General features: G+C 41.8%; 1 protein-coding gene across 1 annotated transcript in view; it reads left to right on the forward strand.

The window, feature by feature from the left end:
• The first annotated feature begins 3,242 nt into the window (after window positions 1-3,242).
• BAIAP2L1 (BAR/IMD domain containing adaptor protein 2 like 1) overlaps window positions 3,243-25,919 on the forward strand; it is a 101,482-nt gene continuing 78,805 nt past the window's right edge. The window contains exons 1-2 of the mRNA XM_084818429.1: window positions 3,243-3,822; window positions 20,582-20,657. Of these exons, the coding sequence (XP_084674555.1) occupies window positions 3,772-3,822; window positions 20,582-20,657 (127 nt within the window). The 5' untranslated portion in view covers window positions 3,243-3,771. The remainder of the gene's footprint in view (window positions 3,823-20,581; window positions 20,658-25,919) is intronic.

Below are 25,919 nucleotides of genomic sequence, written 5' to 3' on the forward strand. Positions count from 1 at the left end.
TTCCTGCCCTGCATTTGCAGCTAGACAGCTGATTTCAGCTGTCTAGCTGCGGGAAGGCAGAGCGGGGGTGGAGGCTGCCGGATGACGCATAGGATGTGTCATACCAGCCTTTCTGCCTTCCCCACCCTGGAACGCCCCCTGGAATGCCCTGTTTTGGCTGCTCTGCACTCCTCTTCCAAGCGCAGAGCTGTTCCATGCTGCCTGTGAGGCAGCGCGGAAGGGGAGGAAGGTCGGTTCTCCAGGAACCGACCTTGGGTGCGGGCTCCGAGGTTGGTTCCTGGAAAACCACATATCCTATGGCCATCTAGCTGCTGACTACCGGCCATAGGATTGCTCCCTCCATGTATCTTTCCATATCTGTCCATGACATGCTGGTGGTTTTCCCTGGGAACCCTGTTTGTTAATAAAGTAAATGAATTTATACCAGATTGTATGGAAGGTGTCGCATTCTTTTTGTTATCTTTGTGCCCTTATCTGTTTAATTAGTTTTTCAACCAACACAACCCCACCCCCCTTTGGCCCTTTTATTTATGGAGATACAAGTGGAAACATCCAATTACTGCAGCTGCTTCAAAGTTTATTTACAAAATCAAATAGTTGATATCTCATGGTGCCACTGTTTTGGCCTTTAGTGAATCTATGGCAGAGGTGAGATTCTAACCAGGGACTTCCTGATTTGTAGCTCAGTCTCTCAGCCATTACGCTACATCAACTTTCTTTGCCCTTCACAGTCACTTGGCTCCTAATGCATGTCCAACGCTTGATCACTCAGCACTCAGCCTCTCATAAGTGAATGCACAAACAGTCTTTCTTCAAAAGTACTTTTGTTTTCAGGCAAGATGTAAGGTCTCTCTATGATGGCTCATTAACACATATGACTTACCATATGATTGGTGACAGTCCTCAGTGAGGAGCATGCATGAGTGCACAAACAAACCAATCCTTTACCATTGTTAACATGGAGACATATATGACTTTGCCAAGTAGAGTACAGCATGAATCTGTCCTCAGCAGAAATAGCTGCCTTTTTTTTTCCTTTTGGCAACACACCATATAGCAAGTCTGAACAGCACCCAAGATTCCACAGCTGCCTTTCCCGAGGGACAGTTTCAGTTCATAGAATTATCTCAAACACACACACAAAGACTTGTGGCACTAAAGACTTTTAGCACAATCCTATGCACGTTGGCACAGAAAGTCCCATTTTGTTCAACGAGGATGACTCAAAGGAAAGTGTGCATAGCTGGGATTTACTACTGAGAAAATGTATGCAAGATCGCACTGTAACAGATTTCAGCTGCAATCCTACATATCCAATGAACTCATGGGGCTTACTTCTGGATAGACATGCATATAGTTCCACTGTAACTATGACATAAGCTTTCATAGATTGATGGAGCAGGCTCCAGACCACAAAAAACTTCTACCACCATAAAGCTGTTGGCCTTTTGTGTTTGCTGTGACAGATGAACACCCCCCACCCCCACCCCCGGAATTTGTACTTAAATTGTATACATTTGAGCTTAGAAATGTCACAGACAGTGTACTTCTTGAACTGTCATGGTCTTTTGGCCCCATTGTTTATCATGTCATATGTCAATTGCAGATAACACTTCCTGCATCAGGTCAAGTGGGCTCTAATCCACAAAAACCTAACAAATACATTTGTTAGCTATGCAATCCGAGTCCCCTGGACTGCAAGGAGGTCAAATCAGTCAATCCAAAAGGAAATCAACCCTGAGTGCTCATTGGAAGGACAGATACTGAAGCTGAAGCTCAAATATTTTGGCCACCTAATGCGAAGAGAAAACTCCCTGGAAAAGACCCTGATGCTGGGAAAGATTGAAGGCAAAAGGAGAAGGGGACGGCAGAGGATGAGATGGCTAGATAGCATCACCGATGCAATGAATATGGATTTGAGCACGCTCCGGGAGAGAGTGCAGGACAGGAAGGCCTGGCCTGCTATGGTCCATGGGGTCACGAAGAGTCGGGCACGACTGAATGACTGAACAACAACACACACAATCTGAGGCATATTTACTCAGAGGTCGGAATCCTCACTGAATTCTCAAATGTGCATAATACTGCAGCCTTACAGAGCAACCAGATGAGTGATTTCTCCGAAGTCCCGCTGAAGTCAGTGGAGCTTACTCCCAAGTAAGTGTGCATAGGTTTGCAGCCTTACAACAGGCCAACCGGATACATGTTTACTCAGACATAACTCTCATCTTGTTCAATGGGACGTATTCCCAGGTGTGGTTTTTAAGTCTTCTGGTGTGATCCTGTGCCTGCATACTCAGAAATAAATCCTCTTCTGTTCAACAGGACTCACTCCCAAGTTAAGTGTGTACAGGACTGCAGCCTGATAGCAAAATTCAATGCAAGTGTTCTAGTCTCCACTCAGCCATGAAGCTCCCTGGGTGACTTTGGGCCAGTCACAGACTCTCAGCCCAACCCACCTCACAGGGTTGTTGTTGTGAGGATAAAATGGAGAGGAGGAGGATTATGTACACTGCCTTGGGTTCTTTAAGGAGGAAAAAAGGCGGGATATAAATGTAATAAATAAATAAGTTTACTCAGAAGTACATTGGTGTTCAATGGGGCTAACACCCACGTGTGCACTGGACTGCAATCCAACAGTGCAATTCTGTGCAAAAAAAAAACCCCCACAACCCAAGACACGAGGGTCTCAGAGATATTACTGGGGATTTACTCAAGGGGGGTTTACTTCTAAGTAGACATGCGTGGGGATTCACTCAAGGCGCGGGGGCTACATCTGGGTAGCCACGCACAGTCTTGCATTGCCTTATACAGCCTTTCCTGAACCGCTGCCCTCCAGATGTGCTGGACGACGACTCCCCCAGCATGGTGGGCTGGGGGATGCTGGGCGTCGTCGTCCGACACATCCGGGGCGCACTAGGTTGGGGAAGACGCGATCCTATACACGTTTACTCGGAAGTCAGCCCCATCGAGTTCAAGCGGGGCTTACTCCCAGGTAAGTTCTGAGGCGAATAATTGCGGCCTTCCCGTGGGGCGAGGTAAGCTGCTGCGGCCGCCTAAGACCGCTCCGGCACTGTTTGCCTCAGCACTTTCCTGTCGGGCCTTTCAGGCGCGCCGGGAGCTGGGCCGGGGCCGCTACCGTTAAAACCCCCTCCTGGGGAGGGCGGGAAAACCCGCTCCCCTCAGCGGGAGGCGGAGGCGGGGCACGACGACGCCGACCGACCCGGGCCCTCGCTTCAGGTGAGAGGCGGCGGGGGCAGCCGCCCGCCGGCCAGCCGAGCAACCCCCTTCTCCGCTCGGGCGGGGCCCGCCGAGCCCGCCGCCGCGTCAGGCGGCCCCACCTCGCCCGACTCCGCCCCGGCGCTGCCGGGCCGGGATCGGGGAAGGCTGGGCGAGGGAGCGCGGCCGCTGAGCTGGCCGGTTCCGCAAGTTTTGACAGTTTGGGGCGGCGGCGGCGAAGACGGAGCAGGAGCGCCGCAGCAGCGCCGCCGGCTTACCTCGCGTTGGCGGAGCAGGAGCGGGAGGGAGACGGAGAAGGCGAAGAAGGAAGGGCGACAGCGGCGAGCCGGGCTGGAGCTTCTCCGAGGGAGGGTTAGCGCGCCCTGGCTTCTCGCCGCCCTCCGCATCCCGCCTGCTGGAGGGACGTCGCCGGCCAAGAGGCGCCTCCGAAGCCCCGTCCCGTCTTGAGGGAAAGCCCGTCCAGTCGCCTCGGCCTTCCGCCCTTCTCCGCTCCCGCCTCCCGCTCCGCGGCGTCCCCTCCGCGGCAGGACCATGTCTCGGGGTCCCGAAGAGGTGAACAAGTTGACCGAAAGCACCTATAAAGTAAGTGGCGCGTGGAAGCTCCCGGGCGGGGGGGGGGGGGGGGGGGATGGGTAATCAATAATAGAACAAGTAATAATAATAATAATAGTAATAAGTAGTAGCAGTAGTAATCAGTAGCGGTAAGTTGTCATGTTAGTGATAGTAATAATAGTACAAATAACTAATAAAAATCCAGCTTGTGTTGCGCCCTTCAAAGAGCTCAGGGCAGAGTCCCTCCCTCCCTCCCTACAACAACCCTGTGAGGTAGGGTAAGGGTTACAGAGAATGCGTGGTTGCTTCAGGCTTACTCAATAAGCTTCATGGGGGGGGGGGGATTTGAATCCAGATTTCCCCCTTCCCTTCCTTTTTTTAATGTAGGCTGAAGATCTGTCCACATTTACGTGGGAGTAAGCCCCAATGAAGAATAGTAATAGTAACAATAGTAATAACTGTTAATAGTATTATCTAATCATCATCATTCAGCTTGTATTATGCTCTTCAAAGAGCTCAGGGCAGAGTCCCTCCCTCCCTCCCTCCCTACAACAACCCTGTGAGGTAGGTTAAGGGTTACAGAGAATGCGTGGTTGCTTCAGGCTTACTCAATAAGCTTCATGGGGGGGGGGGATTTGAATCCAGATTTCCCCCTTCCCTTCCTTTTTTTAATGTAGGCTGAAGATCTGTCCACATTTACGTGGGAGTAAGCCCCAATGAAGAATAGTAATAGTAACAATAGTAATAACTGTTAATAGTATTATCTAATCATCATCATTCAGCTTGTATTATGCTCTTCAAAGAGCTCAGGGCAGAGTCCCTCCCTCCCTCCCTACAACAACCCTGTGAGGTAGGTTAAGGGTTACAGAGAATGCGTGGTTGCTTCAGGCTTACTCAATAAGCTTCATGGGGGGGGGGGGATTTGAACCCAGATTTTCCCCTTTCCTTCCTTTTTTAATATAGGCTGAAGATCTGTGCACATTTACCTGGGAGTAAGCCCCAATGAATAATAATAATAATAATAATGGTATTCATAGTAACTATAGTAATAGCAGTAACTAATTATTAGCCAGCTTGTACTGTGCTCTTCAAAAGAGCTCAGGGCAGAGTACCTTCCTCCCCCTCCCTACAACAATCCTGTGGGGTAGGTTACGGCTTTTTCAGTGAACTTCATGGGGGCGGGGATTTGAACCCAGGTTTTCCCCTTTCCTTCCTTGTTTAAACAACGTAGGCCAAAATTCTGTGCACACTTACCTGGGAGTAAGCCCTAATGGACGCCCTAGTGGGATGTAACAGCTGAGTAAACAAGAAAAGGATTGCGTTGTTATATTTGTGGGGTTTCAGGGTCAGAAGCATAAGTGACCTTGGCAGCCACAGGTAGGGTCTCCCCCCACCCCCACCGCCTGTGTGAGTGTTGCACGCCTGCCCTATTGCCTATAAATGCACTGACCACACGACACTGTCCCCTTCGCCACTATATTAATGCAACATAATGAATTGTATTCTTTTGTAAACTGCTTTGGGATTTGTACAAATGGGAAGCAGTACAGAAATATTGATGACGCTGATACCCAGAATATTCCGCTGGCTCTTTGAGGTCGGTACTTGCTCAAGAGCACTTATGACGAACTACTATCTTGCAAGCATGGTTGAAGAGGTGGGAGAGACATGACTTTGCTGTCCTTTGCTGTAGGTTGGACTAGATGATCTTCAAGATTGCTTCCTGTTCTATGATTCTATTACTTCAACAGCCGTATTTATCCATATGAGCATATCAGGCATGCCCTATCATGTAGAAGTGGACATATGGACATAAGAAGCAGAGGCACTGTTGGTCCAGCTAGCCCCATATTGTCTACTCCAACTGGTTAGCAGCTCTCCGGGGTCTCAAGCGAAGGTTTTTCCTATCATCTGCTACCTGATCCTTTTCATTGGAGATGCCAGAGTCTGAACCTGGGATCTTCTGAATGTGAAGCACCCTCTCCCAAAAGCATGGCCCTTTTCCCCCAGGGTCTTGTCTGAGAATTGAAACTAGGAGCTCTCGCACCCAGAGCAAAGTCATGCCCTCTACCTCACTGGGTACTTTCTTCTGTCTAGCCTGACTGATCTCAGTTCTCCAAAGTCTCAGACTGTAACAGTCCTGGGATCCTTATACCAGGCAATGCCAGGAATTAAACCTCAAACCTTCTGCATGCAAAGTGTGATATCATGGACTGAGCTGTAGCCACTCCTGTGACATGTGAGTCAGCTGCCCCCTTTCAGTATGATGCTTGACGTATTGACTTTAAATGTGAAAAGGGCTGACTCACATGGTAGGTACGTTTATATGTGATGGGGCACGCACAGAGTGCTCGCTTGGGGTGGGGTAGTGCTTTACCTGTGGCTGCTGAAGTAATTTCTGTTCTGATCCTGAAACCCTACAATCAAGCTGGCAAAAAGATGGATTGGATATGTATCTGTGGGTTTTCAGGAGGGTGGTTTCTAATTCATGGTAGTGACTCTATGTAGAGAATTAGACAGTGGAAGTTAACACAGTAGGTCACATATCTAAGAATCATATGGTGGAAGTTAAGACCAAGTAGAAGAGCACATACTTAACATCACTTAATGCAAATTCGGTACCCATTAATGTCATCTGCCACATGTACAATGGATAAAAGGGCTGGGTTTTTTCAGTGCCTGTTTCTGAGAGAGGGTGGTGATTCTAATCCATTTTATTGTGAGTGCCAGATGTGGAGGTGGCAGTTGTTCTGGATTAATTAAAAAGGAATACAAAGAGTTTGTATGTTTCAAGATTCTTTATCCTCAGTCTATTCAGGATAGGAATCCAAAGCCAACAAAAGGGAAAACCCCACACAAACTGTTAAAAAGCCAAGGACAAAGGGGTAGAAAAAGGGATGATGAATGCAATAAAAGAACTCCAAAGCATTTTGGACCCTTAGGCCCTTCTTCAGGGTAATTTAAAAAGACAGCATATAGTGTTTATACACTCACATGTCCGCCATTGAACACGTCGGAGTTCTTTTATTGCATTAAACATCCCGTTTTCTACTCCTTTGCCCTTGGCTTTTTTGGCTATTCAGGATTGAAGCCAAAAGTTGGATGGCATTCTGGAGTTGTATATCTGAGATGGTAAAGAGATCCAGCTCTTAATATTGCATAAAGTACCCTACCTGAGGGGATCACACTATCTAGGTATTGGCCTGATGAAGGGAAGAGGAAAACTGTCTACTACAGGTATCCCTGATAGAGGTAGGAGAGTATGGACCTGTACTCCACAGAAAGGTTGGCCATATCTAAATAACTTGCCAGTATTGGAGTACCTTCTAATAAAACGGGGTGCTACTCTGTCAGGTGTAGGGCATTGGGGGTACTTACAATACATGGGGGAAATTATCAGTGAGCAGTTCTATATTACGGTCAGGGTACCGCTCAAATAAGGACTGTGTTTTGTTTTTACAGAGGAAATTCCAGGATGTAGAATGGAGGGCTGCTCAGAAAAATGGGATGGGGATGGGTCAAAGCGACAATCCCAGTACAGGGTTTCCTGGATGTTGTACCTTCCGGTTCAAATGGCTGTGTGGATATACTTATCAAGGATATAGAACAGCTGGGAAGCCTGCCTAGCATTTGCAATGCCATTCTATGGGGAACCCTGAGGGAATAAGACAATGAGAAAACCATCAATGTATATAGTACACCTGTATCAATGGCTCCTGGAGAAGGAGATACTGCTTCACTATAATATTTGTTTGAGAACTGCAGTTGCCAGAAGACTGAATGTCCCACATATAGGAAACACATGTATGCAGGTGTATTAGAATGGCAACAACCTGTCATTTTAATAGAAGAAGCAATGCTATATTAAAAACTGCTACCCCTCTGCTCTTGTACTGGAACTTGTATTCATGGACTGGAAGAGTACCCCAATTATTAAATGAGGGAGTGGAACAGGAATTCATGCAAAACTACCTCTTGTGTACTGACTTGTCAGGCACAGCTGTATATGATTAAAATTTAGTTTATTTGTTTTGACCATTGGCCATAACAAGATAATGACATACCCATTAACAATAAAGGACATACAGGAATATTAAAAATACAATAGAGGGTTTCAGTAATATGAATTCTGCGCTGTCCCTCAGATCAGCACCAGTACGTATATTCAGTTGTCTAAGTGACAATTATCTAATCCATATAGTAAAATAATTTTGTCACCTTTTTGCTAAAGCCAAAATTGGAGTGGCCCCTTATTGTGTCACACCCTTGTTGCTATTTGCTAATATATTCTGTTATCTGTTGCACAGCTTGTAGATTCTATATGTGCCAAGACAAGAGACTGAGAGTGACTTAACCCAGCTTCCAATGCCAGGAAAAGGGGACGTATCCCCCGCCCCCTAAAACCCAGAAGCTGTATAGCTGTGTTGTCTGACAGCTGGAATACATACACAGAGAGCCTTTTATATTGATGTTGCATCCAACTTTCCAGAGCATTTGGCTTATTTTCCTTCTCAAAAATACATAAGCTAGGAATAGTGCATTTCTATACTCTCTTGGTCTTAGAAAAATTGAAACGATCCTGCCATATGCTGTTGGAAAGCTATAGAGATCCTTTGTAGCATGAGAAATCTGTTCATTACGCAAATCTTTTGTGTGATTTTAAGGCGTGTGATCAGTTGGGAAGTGTGTATACTACACATAATACATTTGTAAAAATACTATAACCACTCAAGATGGTTTCTAATTCTGTCCTGCTTTCGTACAAATGAAAAATATTTTGGTGTTTGCTATTTTAAACCTTTAGTTAGGGTTTTTGCATATATATTTTTGCCATGATAAAGCCATGCCTTTTTCCATGACACAGTCACACAGGGCTTTAATCACACTGAGGTATGTCTGAATTGTTAACTTGCTACGGCATGCATACTTATATGATCATATAACCACATTAAAACATGGCAGGATAAACTATAAATGGGTAAGGCTACTTTACTCAAAAGAATCACTAATATCTTGTGATTTTATTTTAACAAAACAACTGCTTTGCATAAGCCATATTTCATGCACTCTGTTCCAGCGCTGGGTTATTTCATCATTTATGTTTGTAAAGTTAAGCATTCTTTCGAAGTCTATTCTGCACCATGCTGAGTCCTGTAGCTAGTTCCTAAAATGACTTGAAGGACTGATTCAGCTAAGTATTCTTATGAAGGTTTGGGGACATGGTATGCATTTTACAGTGTGAAGCCTGCGGCCACTCTAATCACTACAGTATGCTTTCTTGTCTCCTCTCTTGCACCCTAGTTGCTCCCTCTTTTAAGTAAGGTCTCACCACCTCCTCTGGCTGCTGAGCCCCCCTCCCTCAGCTGATAGGTAATACTGTATGCTTGAATGATGACAGTCCAGGTGGGAGGAACAGAGATTCTTGTTCCTCCCACTTGTTCCTCCCAGTCCATAAAAAAGTGTTTTTCTGCACCTTCATACAAACCGCCTACTGTTTGTCTATACAAAATAGCTTGCTCTGTCAGTACTTCTGGAGCATATGGGCTCACTTTCTGGATTTACTTTATCCCTGAGTTGTTGACAGAATCTACTCTTCAGTCAAAACCATGTGAGTCATGCAAGCAACACCAGGATAAAATGCAAAGTTCCAAATGTGATGTAGAAATACTGTTGTTATCCATAATATTTGCCTTGTAGAGTGTCAGGGGTCAAGATCCCTAGGCTAAGTTTGTAAAATTATTGGGACTTGGGACTGGGGTGTGAAGCATCTGAAAGCATGACAAATTTTAGCATGATATTGTATGAATTTGTGTAGTACTCAGCTGAATCTGTCTATAGTACTTGAGCTATACAGTGTTCACCTTTGAAGCTGGATCTTGCAACCGTATGTAGATTCACATATGGCTCTGAAGTGTCATTTGGGCTGCACATGAGCTTAGTAACGCTCTGCTACAGTCTGATTCCATGACTGAAGTTACCCCAAAAATATAAATAAAAAATCTAGCCTATTAATGACTTTATATTATATTGAAGAATACCCCATTGTCCACCTTCACTCCTATTTGCGTCGCACAACTCCCAAAAAGAAAGCAGGGAAAGAAAAGGATGGAGTAGACACAACCTGTAATGGTTATGGGTTGGCTGGGATGACTCTCCTCCATTGTTGAAGGCTAAGAGAACACAGTTCTGAAGTATGTGAAGAATAATGACCAAATCTCTTGAAATTCCTTTTCTTTTATCAACATTTTATTGAGTTTGACAGGAGATTACAAAACAGCCAATGTGTTTACTCATTGGCATCCAAACAATAATAGCAGCATAATTTATTATTATAGTTACAAAGTTGTGAGTATGGTTTTGAGTTTCACTAAAAATTTTCCTCAGGCTGCATGTTGAACAAAAAAGGAAGCATTCAAAAGAGAGAAAGATGTTGCTAAGGGGCATCTGCAATGTGTGCTGCTGTTAACATGGTGATTGGGAAGGTCTTTGCAGAATGACTTCCAATGGTGTAAAATATTTCCACAAATATTATTAGAAGTTTTCATCATTAATTGAACACATGCCTTTTTCTTCTTTTTTTTGGTGACAGATGTGTGTGATTGAGGGAGTTTCCCCTAAATTCGGTCACATTTGTCTATTTGATGTATCAGGCCACAATGAAACAAAATTACATTGGTTTCAGCCATAAACTATGTAAGCTAAAAGGCTTTCAGGGCATCTGATTTGGTGAAAGGTTCTTAAATTGTGTCAGTCTGTAGAAGTCACGATATATTTGCACACAAAAGGCACAGGTTCCAGTTACATACCATGTGAGGAGAACAAAAATTCCTCTATGTAGAAAGGGTGTCTGATTGGTCCACAGGTCCCTAAAACATTAACGGCACAATCCTATGCATGCTTAGACAGAAAAAAGTCCTACAATTGCCAGCATTCTCCAGCTAGCCACTTGGCTGGAGAATGCTGGGAGTTGTAGGACTCTTTTTCCATCTAAACATCTTTAGGATTGCGCCTTTAATTTTCTTAATAAGACTTGAATTCCTCAAATATACATACAAAAGCCTAACTGCTGTAGCAGTCAGAAACTGTGTTGCTTATGAGGAGGGCAAACACATCATGGGCTCTTGGATTCATTGTGAACCACCTATAGAGGTTTGGCTATTGGGCAGTATAGAAATGTAATACATAAATAAAACCCAAATCTTTATTCTTCTGGACTCTCAAGTAATCTATATCAGGTCTGAGTCATTCTGGAAGATACTGTCTTAAGATTACAGCTGGCCTTGAACAATGTGTTAAAATTCTGAGATCAATCACTGTTCGGGGGTGGGGGGTTGCATTCTGAGGCACCCAGTGAAGAGTGGTATATAAATGCCTTCAATAAAACAAACCAATATTTGGCTTTGCACTCTTATGAGTCCAGTTTCTTTGCACTTAGAGCTTCCTATCATATCCATGCATTTTTTGATATTGCAATCGTGGGCAGTCAGCTTTGGGAAGTACCCTAACTCTGTCTCAGCAAAAACACAGACAGATATAAAGGAGCTTTCAGAGAAGGACAGAATTATTTGGAACAATATTGAGTTTAGTGCATTGAAGCATGTAAGATGATACCTTATACTAGACCAACTTCTGTGGATTCAGTGTTTGTTACATTACTTACTGTATGCATCTACTTTATCATAAGGACAAAATCAATACTTTACAAAACTAAATTTAGCGTGGCTGAAAAGAGAAGAAGTTGTGGGTGGCAAATATAAACTTTAAAGCAGACTTTACAATGACATAAAAGAGCAAGTGATTTAGAAAGTTATATATGTGTGACTGTTATTGTAAATGTTGTACATGTACATATATATGTATTCTACCCACATAATATTTTTGATTGGGTTTTATATAAAAATGAGTTTTATATAAAAGATAATGTTACCAATATGCCTCATAACATTGCTGCAAATTTCTTTGTTGTTGTTCAGTTGTTAAGTCATGTCCGACTCTTCGTGACCCCATGGACCATAGCACGCCAGGCCTTCCTGTCCTCCGCTCTCTCCTGGAGCATGCTCAAGTTCATATTCATTGCATCGGTGATGCTATCTAGCCGTCTCATCCTTGTGCCGTCCCCTTCTCCTTTTGCCTTCAATCTTTCCTGGCATCAGGGTCTTTTCCAGGGAGTTTTCTCTTCGCATTAGGTGGCCAAAATATTTGAGCTTCAGTATCAGTCCTTCCAATGAGCAGTCAGGGTTGATTTCCTTTAGGATTGACTGATTTGACCTCCTTGCAGTCCAGGGGACTTGTAAGAGTCTTCTCCAGCACCACAGTTCGAAGGCATCAATTCTTCGGCGCTCAGCCTTCCTTATAGTCCAGCTCTCACAGCCATACGTTACTACTGGGAAAACCATAGCTTTGATTATACGAATCTTTGTTGGCAAGGTGATGTCTCTGCTTCTTACTATGCTGTCTAGGTTTGCCATAGCTTTCCTCCCAAGGAGCAAGCGTCTTTTAATTTCATGGCTACAGTCACCATCTGCGGTGAACTTGGAGCCCAAGAAAATAAAATCTGTCACTGTCATTTCTTCCCCTTCTATATGTATCACAAGGCAAATTTCTTTGCAAACCAGTAATTGGGCAGTTTAGCTAAAGTGCCATTTCAAGTTTCAGGATCTGAATACAGGGACGTTATGCATTGCTGATCTATGTCAATACATGCTGACCTATTGTGTTCTCAGAAGGTGTGCCGTGCCTTAAAGAGCAATGCAGAACATTTACAGGAATACATTCCTATAATTGCTTTCATTTATTTGGAAAGCAAAAACTGTTTTGTAATATTCAAAAGAGTTGGAGGTCTGTGTGTTTAGTACTGCACTTTGCCTTTTCTTACAAGTATGTATGTGTTATATAATATATTTATTAATCCAAGCGAAAGTACAAGGTTCATTCCTCTGGCTCATACTTACCAGCCTGGTTTTTGCACAGTGCTCACTACTTGTGCTGTGTTTCATTTCAGTAGGACAGCAAGGTACTCAAGACTTTAACAGAAGATTAATCTTTTCAGGAGGTTATCTTGCACCTTCTATTAGTTTTATGCAAAATGATTGTTCATTTGTTACATCTTTATTCCACCCTTCCTCTAATGAGCTCAGGGTGGCATACATGGTCCATTTTCACCCATCTAGCCTCCAAACAACCGTGTGAAGTATGAGAGAAAGAAACCCTATACAGGGGTTTGCCTCTACATGTGAGGGCTAAAAGTGGGTTGGGGGTAGAAGTGCACCTATAACCCCACTCTGAAATGTCTCAAGGTGTGCGGGCTCCTCTAAAGATCCTTGTGTATTTAATGCTAATGTCTGGAGGGAGGTTGTAAGTTGAACAGGCTTACAAACCTCCTCCTGATCAGAAACCTTGCCTTATCAGGGTTCCCATTTACAGGGAGGTTTATAAGTACATGCAGGTGAACACGATTACAACTCCCTTCAGATCTGAGTGCTAAACATATGAAGGTCTTTAGAGGAGCCATGCATGCAAGTATCCTGGGGGTGGGTCTGTATATGTGCCCGCACCTTAGCCCTAATGTGAGTAGACAGAGTGCCTGCATGGGGCTAGAGTAACTGGCCCAAAGTCACCCTCTAAACTTTGTAGCTGAATTGGGATTTGAATACAGGTCTCCCCAATCACAGTTCAACATTCTAAGCAGTGCCTCACACCAATCCTAGTTTACAATCCTGGTTTGTAAGGCAAATGTAATGTTTGTGGTAGATCCATGCGTTAATCCAGGCCGGGATTTCTGAATGCCCGGAGCTAAATACAGATGGTCTACCCCAGGATATATTCTAACTGCCAAGGCAAGGGCCAGTCTACCTGTGGCTGTATGTAAGGAAGGAACTATGAAATAACTCTTAAGTCTTCTAAGCTTTGTATGAATCCAAATTCTTATTTCCAGGAGTGCCAAGGCTCCTGGATGCACAGCAAGTGCAACTATAGTTGGCCAGTTTGGATGAAACAGCAAACTATGGTTTTCCACAAACTAGGGAGGGAGATTGTGGCACGTGAGGGAAGGATGTAGGAGGGCACCCAAGCTCCCTGCTCCCTGCTCCCTGAAGCAAATCCCTCCCTCCCTCCCTCCCTATAACTTGCTACTAGGCAGCTTGTCCAATCTCCAGCTTTAACTGTGGCTAAGGCTTTCTGGGGGGTTCCCTTAAAGTTTGAGGGACGAACTGCTCAGCAGGAAAGGAAGGAATTTGTTTCAGGAAGAAGGGGCTGCAGATTGGGAGCACACATTGACTTGTTAGATTTGTACTGGCCCATTGTTCAACAATCACAGGAATTATTAGAACACTTGTAAGTCTAAGAATAATATTCCGTATATGCCATGTATTCTGATTCATTATTCAAGTAGGGGATTCATCCAATCCAAGACATTATGACTCAGAATCTGGTAGTAAAAACCTGAAGTGGTAGCAAACTTGCTTGAAGTGATTTGACACCTTTGATCCTCCTTAGTCATGGAGATAAAGCTTTTATCTACACATTCCTCTATAAGAGGAGGAAGCATTAGTGCCTTGATTTTAAAACTGAGCACCTCAGAATTTCACCTCCCCAGCCTGTCTGTGCTTGTTTTAAGTGGCCAACAAGATGCTGCCAAGGCTTTGCGATAACTTTTTAAGCCATGCTGGCTAAACAAACAAGAAGGAAGGGCACAAGTATGTGTGCCACTAAACTGAGCTTTCATAATGTTCAAAATCACTATGTAGATTAATTAAAAATTCAACATGTTAGAGACAAATAGAATATGTACATTTTTGGCTTCCCCTCCCCCCCCAAAAAAATATTTTAAAAATATGACATAGTAGAACAAATTGGTACACATTAGATGAATTGACGATGGCTGTAGCTGTATGTCTCAAAGATGCTGGGACCCATGGTTGAGCCTTGATCCATTTAGCATGAATCTGCTGTAGCCTGGTCTTTATTTGGAAAAATGTAATTTAAAAAGAGATAGAAAGATTTGGGTAGGGATGAAAATTTTAGAACAGTGGTTAACGTAAATAAATTTACTGCTATCATAAAATCAATTGCTGAATCTATTGGCATGTTAAACTCTTAACACAGAATATATGGAATATGTATTTAAAGATATATCTTTCAAACAGCGTAGTCATAACTTGGCAACAATTGCCAGCATTAAGTAATCACTCAATTTTCATAGCAAAATAGAATTGTTCCATGTGTTCATCTCCATAGCCAAGAGTAATAGGGAATAAATTAAGGCCTTACCTGTGCTAGGAAGGTTAGTTTACTCTGACCTGTTGAAAACCAATTGCAGGATGTATGTCCTTCACCATTATCCCTCCATTTTCTTTAATATCAAGAAAATAAAGAAGAGGGGAAATCATCATAAATTATTTGGTCTGACAAGAGTTTACATCTGAAACATATATCCAGGAGAGGGGGAAGTGTGCCTCCATTTCTTTCCCATATATTAAATCAAGAACAAGAGAGTGGAATTGGACGTTTCTGGCCATATGCATTCGAATAACACAGTAAGTACCACTGAAAAAACAGACATCAATTTGCACATAATCTATACATCCTTGCACGCGCGCACCCACACACACACAGGGATCATAAGAATAAATAATTACTAGAATTTTACAGAAGATAAACCAATTAATTTTTCATCCAAATCACCCCCTCCCAATGCTTACCTTAATCTGCACCTCATCCCATGTCACATACATCAGTTCTTATTCAATTAATTTAACCTCAGATGATCCAAATTCTACTCCCGAATCAACATCCCTTCAATAAATTGACCCTAGTCAGTTCAGTCATTCATATCATTGCACCCGCTAAATCAAATTAAAATCATAATGTGTTGCAATTCCTTTCTGGTGGTGAGATTCGTAGTATGAGATGAAGACATGAGATGACCAGGGGGTTGGCTGATCTGTATGTCTGTGTCTTTTAAGAAATGTAATAAAGCCAGCCAAAGGCATGGTGCTGCCACAGTTGAGCTGCCTGCCGCACAGAGCAGATTGAAACTTCAAATGCCTCTGGGTTGGGAGGGAAACTACATTGTTTACATTTCCTTTTATAGGGACAATTGTAGAAAGAATTGTATGGGGGCAGCCATTTCTTTTTCTGTACCCAAAGAAATGGAAATGATATAACTTCCCAGGGACATTTGAACTTTCGATTCATGCCATGCCAGAGTGTCTTTCCTTTGGCTGACTTAAAAAAAAAAAAAAAAGGACAGACAAATCAGCCAGTCACCTCATCTCATCCTTTTTGTCCGGTACCAGACAAATGGACCAGGGAAGCTTTCCTGGGCATCCCATAAAATACCAGGCAGTCTGGTACAAAAAAGAACGCCTGGCCACAGCTTATGCTTAATATCATGATAACAATTCATTTGATCAAGTGGAAGGCATGAGTGATGAACTTTATATATTGTATTTCTATCTTGTGCATATTTAGAGTATACAGCTAATAAAAAATAAAACAAATAATTTAAAATGCATGCAAATAACTTTAAATATATGCAGTAATATATCCCAAATGTATGCTTTTTTAAATATGCTAAAAAGTTACAGCCATTACCCCGTAAGTAGAAAATTGTGCAAAGCAACATCAAACTATTTCACTGAAAAGTTGCTTTCTCCTGGCTAGTATAAACAGGCTCTGAAACTCAATAGGGCAGATCATTCAGCACCTGGAGCTACTGCTGTCGCCACCACTGCATAGTTACACAAATAGGATCGATGTCATGATGGGTCAGACTTGGCAGACGTTGAATGCCAATTTCTGTACTAGCCTCAAGACTGAATGCATTCAGCACTGGATACCTACCTGCAAAGGGGCAAAAGTAACTATATGGGCAGTTTTTCACCTCAGCCTGACCATCAGTCCTACACTAAGTTTGTACCCAGCCAGAACTAGCTGGTCTAAACTAAGTTCTGCTGCATAACCCAGCCAGGTCTCAGATGCAGATGAGGTTAACTATGGTGTCAATTAAATTATAGATTATGGTCGTTTTTATTAGCTGTTCCACCATAACATTTAATATATGAATTTAGCATCCACAGTTCTTGAAGGAATTCCTGTGCTGTCTGTTTCTATTAGTCAATTGAAAAGGTTGAAGACTACGTTCTACATACATGTTCTAGCAAGTCATTTCATCTCTGCTCATCTCCAGGGGGGTGGTAAGCATTAAAGATAATACAAGATAGATAGATAGAAATAACATACGCACATACACATACATTTAAATGTCAGCAACATTTGGGGAAGGGACCATATTAAAGGAATAAATATACTATTTTACAAAGTAAATATTTTACTGAAGTGAAATAGCTGTGTTTTACTTCCAGTTCAAATATACATTCAGTATTGCCCAGGTAGTGTTCATCTTACATAGAATACTTGAACCCAGACTGGGAAAAATATACAATGTCTGCATGTTCTTATTGCAATACACGGAGAAGGATATTAAATCATTTTGCTTTTAATGTGCCAATTTCTAAAAGGTTACTTTTAAATGTTTGTGCGACCATTAAGAAAAATTAAGGGAAGGATCAAGTGCATTGTGTCTCTCCCGGCTTGAACCTATCCATACGCTACATGCATCATCTAAGGCCCTCCTTCAGGTACCTCCTCTGAGGGAAGCTTGGAAGGCAGCAACAAGGGCCTTCTCGTTGGTGGCCCCCCAGTTTTGGAATGCTCTCCCTGATGAAGCTAGCCCTGGCACCAACATTGTTAACTTTTCGGTGCCAAGTTACAATGCTCTTCTCTCTAGCATTTGGTAATATATGATGAGGTTTTAATCAAGTCCTGGGGTTTTTTTATTGTTGATTGTTTAAAATTATTGTTTTGTTTAGATATGTGTGTCTGTGTGTGTGCTGCCTGTTTATATGTAAATATTTTTTATACATTTTATTAATGTATTTTTAATGGTTTGTAAATCGCCCAGAGAGCTTCAGCTATTGAGTGGTACAGAAATGTAATAAATGAATAAATGATGAAAAGGACTTATTTGACAGGGATTCAGAGAGGTATTAAAAAGACACTGCTGTTCTTTCCCTTTGACAAGCATAAGATTGTAAATTGTATTATGTATTGAGGGAGAGCTGTAGCTGAGCAAAGGCATTATCATCTGGACATTATCTTGTATCAACAGGGCGTGTGGGGTATGAAGCAGTATTCCTAGAATAGGTAACTTTTGCAAATATAGACAAAAGGTCCATTTACAATCTGCACTTATTATAAGTAGTTTAACCTATTGTTATGTGAATTGCCTCAAATTATATCTGAGGTAATCTAATGACATGTCTGTTTGAGGGCATTTTGTATATGCTGCCATACAGTTTCTACTGCATAATAGTTTCACATTTTTGGTCTTTCAAAAATGTGAAAATAGAGCTATGTTTTGGCTGCTTTGCGTTTTTGTATTTGCTGCTGCTTTTAGCTCTTTGTAAATGTATTTTAATGATTGGTTATTATATGCCTTTTATATTTTGTAAGGGCACAATCCTATCAATTGTGAACTCAGAGACTTACAAGCATCTAGTGCAGAGTCGGAGGAGCACCTACCACTCTGCATTTTAGCTAGCCAGGTTTTTTCACCTGTTTAGCTGGGGCACTGCAGAGGGACAGGGAAGGAGGCTGGAGGCACCTGGGGATATTGTGTAAGCTGTCCTTTCCAGTCCCTTCCCTTCCCCGACCACAGAAACGCCCATTTGTCCCCCCCTCCGAGATTGCTTTTGCAACCTCGGAGAGGCAGTCAGCAGCACAGTTCTCTCTGTGGGAAGGGGGTGGGGAGCACGGATCCCCGGCTCTGAGGTCAGAGTGCTGTCTCCAACCTTGGATCTGAATCTACACATAGCATTTATACCATTATCATACCATTATCATAACTATTGGTACACATGACACCACTGGGCACCAATAGTTATGATAATGGTATAACTGCTATGTGTAGATTCAGCCCAAAAAATTCTGTGCCCTCCAGTTGCTGTCTAAGGGCCATAGGATTGCTTTCCCCATTGCTTTGAGCTACTCATTTTTTTGGGGGGAAAGCAAGGTATACATTGCTATAATAATAATTAGAACAGAAGCTTTTACAAATCACCTAGTTCATAACCTAGACAAGCTTAACTTTTGGATGTAAAAGTTGGATTCAAGTAAATTGATCTTTGTTAATTGCATTAATCCTTTAGTTAACTAGGTTGAGTCATAAAATCTCTCTCTCTCTCTCTCTCTCTCTCACTCTCACTCACACACACACTCCCTCTCTCTCTCTCCCTCTCCCTCTCCCCCCTTCTCTCTGTTTGAAATCTACTATTGCTTACTCTTTATTTTCTTTCAAGTAAATACTTTAGTTTTTAATCACTATTTAAAAGCCTGTTTCTGTTTAATCCGGTAGTTGCTTTGTTCCGGTAGTTGCTTTGTTCCGGTAATGGAGCTAGTAGATGAAAAGAACACCTCAACATTTTGGCCATGATCCAAAGAATTGTGAAACCAGTTCCATAAAATCTCTTTTTTCCCCTTAGAAAAACAGGGGAATACCCACCAATGCATCATGGAAAACTGCTTTTGGAACAGGGGGCATATTGCTTGGGGAGGTTGTCTGTGAAAGGAGGAAACAAATCAAGTTACACTAGATTAGCGCAAACCCCTTGCGTGAGCCTATACTGGTATTTGGACGCTGTTTTTATAAACCTAATTTTAGGTATTGTTGGCAGTTTATAATACAGTGTTGAATGTTGCAATTTCACTATGCACACTTTCAAGTTCTTGTTTTCTCTGACCCTGTAACAGTGTTTGGAAAATAAAGTATTTTCCTTACAGTGCAGTATTAGGAAACATGATTGAAAAATATGGGAGGAGTTTTTTCTAAGGAAAAATGCTTTTTTAGTAAAAAAAAAAAAATTTAAAATCCGCAATTGTCAAAATCCCAAATAAATGGATTATATTTGGAATTAGGTGACACCTGCCAAAATCTGTGTATCTTTTGTATATAAACCAAAACTGTTAGCAGAGAAAATCAATTTTGCTTTGACTTAGCTTTCAAAAAAGTTTAGGAAATTTAGGAGACCTGATGTTATATATGGATTTTGTGGGCAAGGTTGACAGGTTTGTTTGTTTGTTTGTTTTTAAGATAAGAAAGCTAATTTCCCTCACATTTCTTTATTAGACCACTTTAGATAACTGGCAATTTCTGAAGACCATGGCTTGTAGAAAGTGGTTTTTGTTTTACTTATTTGTAACTAGATGTGGAACTTTTGTGTACTAACATATCCTGGTAGAGTTTAGTTTAATTCAGTTTGTGGTTGCTCCCATTTTCTATCTTGCATCAGATTTTAAAGAGAACAGCATTGTTTTCCAAAACAGTATCAACTTTTATAAAAAGCAAATGGAACCATGCTGATCATACATAAAATTCCCAGTATTACACTAATATAAATTTTAGTATCAACTCTGAATTTTTGAGATTTTAGATACCCAAAACCAGAGTTTTACGCATTAAATCTGCACAGGCTAGAAAAAATTAGGCACCAACATTAACTTCAAACTATGTTTATTTTTTTCTCAATCGAAGCTGTGTCAAGCCACCTTGAAGGCCTGTGAGTGAAAAGACAGGTTATATTTTTACAGTATTTTCCTGGTGAGATGGAAATTTGACACCAGTTAAGTGACATGCATTAAAAAAAATTATAGACACTTAAAAGCTATATTTTATGTCAGTTAAAGGAAGGAGTTTAATGATCTCTCTCATTTTGTTCTTGTTGTTCACCAGAATGTTATGGAACAGTTCAATCCTGGGCTGCGGAATTTAATAAACCTGGGGAGAAACTATGAAAAAGCTGTTAATGGTAAGCCTACGTAATCTCTAAATTGAATGTGCTAATTTACCATTTCTGATATTTTAATTCTACATTATTAAAGTGTAATGACTGCCTTGCAACTAGGTCATTAGCCCATCAGCTTATGCATGCCCATGTTAGTCATTTGGGTCACACAGATTACCTGAAAGAAATCAAGATCACAACCTTACATAAGTGTGCTTAAAATCAGTGATTTCCATGGGCTTGAGCATATTGTTATCTCTGTTTCCAATGTTCAGATGTGAGTGTCTTTGCTAATGTAGCCCAAATGGTATGACCCACGTACAGCCGGGAAGTATCAGCATGCTTACAGAGCTCCCAAGGTTTGCAGAAGTACAAAAAAATCTCCAGGAAAAAACCCTTGGAGCACCCCCGCCCCCAAGACTTAGCATGTTTGGTGTCCATAGAATGTTGACTGAGTGGGCAAGGAAGGCAGAAAATTGGGTGGAAGGGGGAGTGGAATAGACTATTCTACAGGGCATGGCTGATCATACATGGCTGGCTGAACAGGAGCATTCCACACTGCAACATTCTGTTGCAAGTCCCACTTGTTCAACTCTATACTGGATTGTAGCCCAACTCTCACAATATACCAAAACTTCCCTGTCTAGTCACCACAAGCAAAGCCAGCCTGCTTTGTGGTGGTAGCTATTGACTATCAAACTCATTTGCTCTTCAGTTTCCAGATGAGAATCTTCCTAATGTTCTCTGAAGTTCCAGGCTTTTTGTTATAGCAACTGGCTTATTATATTTCTATTGTAATTTATAAGAATGGCTTCTTTAAAAACCCATTTTGACTATTTAGCTGCCTTAATTTTAGATTGCCTTTCTGGCTCCAGAGAAACTGATCTGCTTTCACAAAAGTAATAGGTGTGAAATATGCATGTCAAGGATAGCCACAGATAAACTGTTTTGCATGACTTAGGTGGCTAAAGTCCTCCTAAGAAATAGAAAAGATGCCTACCCTCTCCCTCCACCCCACCCCACCCCACCCCAATCCCTGTGATCATGTGATAATGGTTAAAGCACTGGTGGAAGTGAGATCATAGGTATTTGTTTTTCAAACCTTGGGTGCTTTGCCATATTTACATAACATCTATCCCAAAGCCAATTTCTGAGACTCCCACCTGACCATGGATTATCCACTCTTATTGAATCCATGACATCTCTGCTTTCTAGAAGATGATTGGTTTGCCTAATCCTACTCTTCCCCCCCCCCCCCGTCAACGTTCAAAAAAGGAGCCTTTTCCTCCTAGGAGTTGTGGTAAACGGTTTTCTGTTTGAAATAGCAGTTATCCTCAGAAATGATCTGTAAATCAAGAATGCCTGTTTAGCTTATCCAAGTATTTAGGTAAGACAGACAAATGTATTGATTTGGTTTTACACTATCTGTTCAGAACCTTCCCCTCCTTTCACTAAGTATCTCAATAAATTACTTAATTTGGAGCTCTGCCCTGTCTAGTGGATTTGTAGCCCAGGACCATCTCCCTATGGGCTTCTTCTCAGTTTGCATATGTTTCAAGATTGTCTGGAAAAAGAGAATGAGGAGACTGAGGGGAACCTTTAGTCAGTGGTGACTAGGAAGGTATATTGTCTTACCCAGGGATTGCTCCTCTCCAGTTTTCCTCCAAAAGGAAATTATGGCAGTGAGAACCCGTTAATAGAGAAAGCAGGATTGGGCAAGAAATAAAAATGAGTTTAAATCTTCCTCAGTTTTCCATTTTATTTTGTAATATGAAAAATGTGACAAAAAGAAATGGGAAACAAAGAAATAGAACATAGTTGTTGTTGGGTGTTGTTATTTTTTAAAGATTCTAATAACCTTACGTTCCACTAGGAATGTAGTTCAAAAGAACCTAGTTTTGGTTAGTTCTTATTTATCATGGAGAAGCTGTACACATGTAAAGAACACTAGAAGCAGATAACCTTTTGTGTAGTACTTCTTCCACTTACATAGTACTTTACAATATTTATCTGCATAAGGAATGTGTTTGTTTTGAAGTTGAGATAAAATGGGAGTGAATAGGCAAGCACCTCTTGGGTTAAGCATTGCAGTCCTTGTTGGGTACTTTATTCAACACTTTTGACCATACACATTGCCTCTGGCAAATCAGCTTGTAGTGCCACCAGCATCCTTACAGTGTAAAGTCATTCAGCTGGTTGCCTCTGGTAAGAACTGACTCCAGGGGTGACTAGGTATGAAAGCTTTGCAAAAGCTGGTTCCTTAGTATATTTTTATCTAAAAGAAATAATACAGGTATATGTAGGTATGTGGGTAGTTAACGTATTTTATGGGCTAGTAAAGTGAACACTTATTTGCAAGGCTAGATAAACCTATTCTATGCAGTGGTTTGCTGGCATTGCAAACCTTAAAATGGGTCACTTAGAACTAAATATGAAACCTTTTTTGAAGATGTGAGTGTGGATTGGAGTTCTTCTCAGAAGGTCTAATACCTGCACCACTCAACTAGCACAAGCTGCACTTACTTCAGTAGGGCTGCTGCTGCTAGAGTGAAAACTTAATTAGACTATTCACTTCCCTTTGACTAGCTTCAATAGCTTGTTTCCACTTCATTTATGCAGACTAATCTGGCATCATATTGGAGGGATGTTTCTTCTTAGAGATGATGGCCTTGTTTGGAATATGCATGACTTTAGTTCTTTTTCCCATGCAGCAATCTAGAGCTTTAAGGGAACTTGTCAAAAGTAATGCATATGGCTTCCCTCCAATGAGCCTGTGGGACATATTTTTCCACTCAAACTGCTTTTTGGAAACTAGTAAATTGAAATATGATGGAAACAGATGAAAGAACCCACTTTGTCTTAGAAATGGCCATTTCTATCCCATTATCTTTACAGTGTTTTTCTTAAGAAAGCTGTGCTCTTTAAATATTACAAAAGTGTACTGAAGGCGGCTTAAACATATTTTAAATGAATATGATATGAATCATTGTCATGCTGTATTTTGAAGTGTGTTTGACTATTTGGTGAAGAGTCCACTGTTAATTTTAGGGTAACCACCCTTCAGAGGAAATACCGTATTTTGACTTGAATTATTCATAAGAATAAATGTCTGATTTGTATACGCTATTTGCACCTTTATAGCAGCACTGGAGAAATAGACTGCTGATTTGTACAGTTTCACAGGAATGTTTTTCTCCTAAATGAAGCGTCATGTACTAAGTTGATTTTTGTACTTGCAGAGAAATACAAAATATTTCTCAGCCTGCCTGCTCATACCTGCATGTTGCAGGGCAACTTGAGTAGTGGGTCTGGCAGGTTCCTTGTCTGTTATCCACTCAGATCCAAATTGGTCCTTGATATGCAACCACTTAAGTGCACATTAGAGCTGGCTAGGTGATGAAACAGTTGTTTGTTATATACCCAGAACCCTGTTCAGCATTTGATGAGATGAGTAAAAAAAATTCCATGTGCCTTGTTGCCCACTGACTAGCAATCTTTGGGTATAAACAAGAGTCCAACACTTCACCGTGTAGCCAACAATAGCATACATAGGATTAAGTTACTACAACTGGAGGGCTGATATTTGGTCATGTGAACCTGACATCAACATCCTACTTGCCCATTCAGGCTTTGAGGATACATCATCTTAATCTAGGCATGAAAGAGGCATCTAAGAGGTGCAGTAGAAGTAAGTTCCACTGTGATCAATGGGGCTTTCTCCCAGGAAAGTATGCACAAGATTACTGCTGTAGAGCAGTATCCATACCATTGTGATCCCCTTAGAAGGAAGCCTCTGATCTCTGAGGCTTTCAAGTATCCTATGCCCTGCTGCTGGCAGTGTGGGTGGAGCAACAGAGGTGATTTTTGCCTCTCCAGTCACCTTTTAATTTTTTCCTCTAGACAGGCCTCTGAGCCCCGGGGTAGGGCTGGGGCTGGAAAAGCCACAGGATATAGTGGATCCTGTCCTCTCCCCCCACCCCCAAATGCTTCCTTTTTCCTCTCCCTGAAGTTGTACTGGTGACCTCGGGAAGCAGCCATCAGTGGCAACTGCAGGGGGGCAGGGGAGGGATCAGAACCCAGAGTCTCCCTCCCAGGGTTGTAGCATTGTCTACGGCCTTGGGAGGGGAACTCCAAAAAGTACTATGATTCCTGGAATGCTCTCCCAATGACCATTGGATTGCTCTTTTAAGCAATTTGGAACAGACTTAATTCCCCACCCCCTTTTTGTCCAGGATCACAGACTGTTTTCTAGCTTGGCTTCCTTAAGGTAAAATTTAAAAAGTAGATTTCTTGTATGACTGCATAACAGAAACGTGGTTGTCTGATGGCTGTCTTACACGGAGATGGTTGTCTTACACGAAGAATTGTGTTACTGAACATGTAAAGCTACTGCATATTGGGACAGTCTGTATCGGTCCTGGATTATTTAATGCTAAGTGAAGTGGTGGCAAATGTGTGTGTGTGTGTGTGGGGGGGGGGGGGGTTTAAACTGGATTTCCATGGCAGGGAGGAAGGAAGGAAGGAAGGAAGGAAGGGTCGTGAAAATGATGTCTGTGATGCTGAAATTGGTAACTAGTTCTCAGTTCTTTATTTGCGCAAATGTTTGATACTGAGTTCAGTGTTTGATACTGAGTTAATTAGTTTGCTCAATAAGAACCTAAAGTTTATATGCCCCTACATGCCACAATAAACTTCGGGCCACCCCAAATCACAGATCTGTGATTCAGTTGCATCTGGTGGAGGACACACTCCTGGATGTGTGGGTGTATGATTTGTGTGGGCCCAAAGCTTACTGTGGGGTGCACATACCCTGTTCCTTATTGCTTTCTACATATTTTGGCTATTGCCTTATGCCCAAATAAAGATTTAAGCCAGATACAATTCAATGCCATCTGATACAGATGGCATTTGGGGTGGCCCAAAACTTATTGTGGGGTGCACAAACCCAGTTCTGTATTGTTTTCTACATCATTTGGGTATTATTGGCATGGGCATATTGTGGTTGACAGTGTCCTGCACCAAAATGAAGCATATAAATTTTAGGTCCTTATTAAGTTTGCTGATTGAAGTGTGTTTCAAACTTTCAAGCAGATAAGGAACTGGAAACTAATAACCAGCTTCAGCATCATTTTTTGGATTGTGCTCAAAGCTAACTAGCATCTGAGAATGCTGTTAATAAAACATAATGTAAGGAGTGGTTTTACCAGTAGCACTTAAGAACTATAATGATGATAGGTTTATAGGCCTAATCATGTTGCCTTTTATAGTATTCTGGTCTTCCATTTA

The sequence above is a fragment of the Heloderma suspectum genome, chromosome 12 (assembly GCF_057233095.1).
Source record: "Heloderma suspectum isolate Gila_16-S chromosome 12, 16-S_ref, whole genome shotgun sequence".
NCBI lineage: Eukaryota > Metazoa > Chordata > Lepidosauria > Squamata > Helodermatidae > Heloderma > Heloderma suspectum.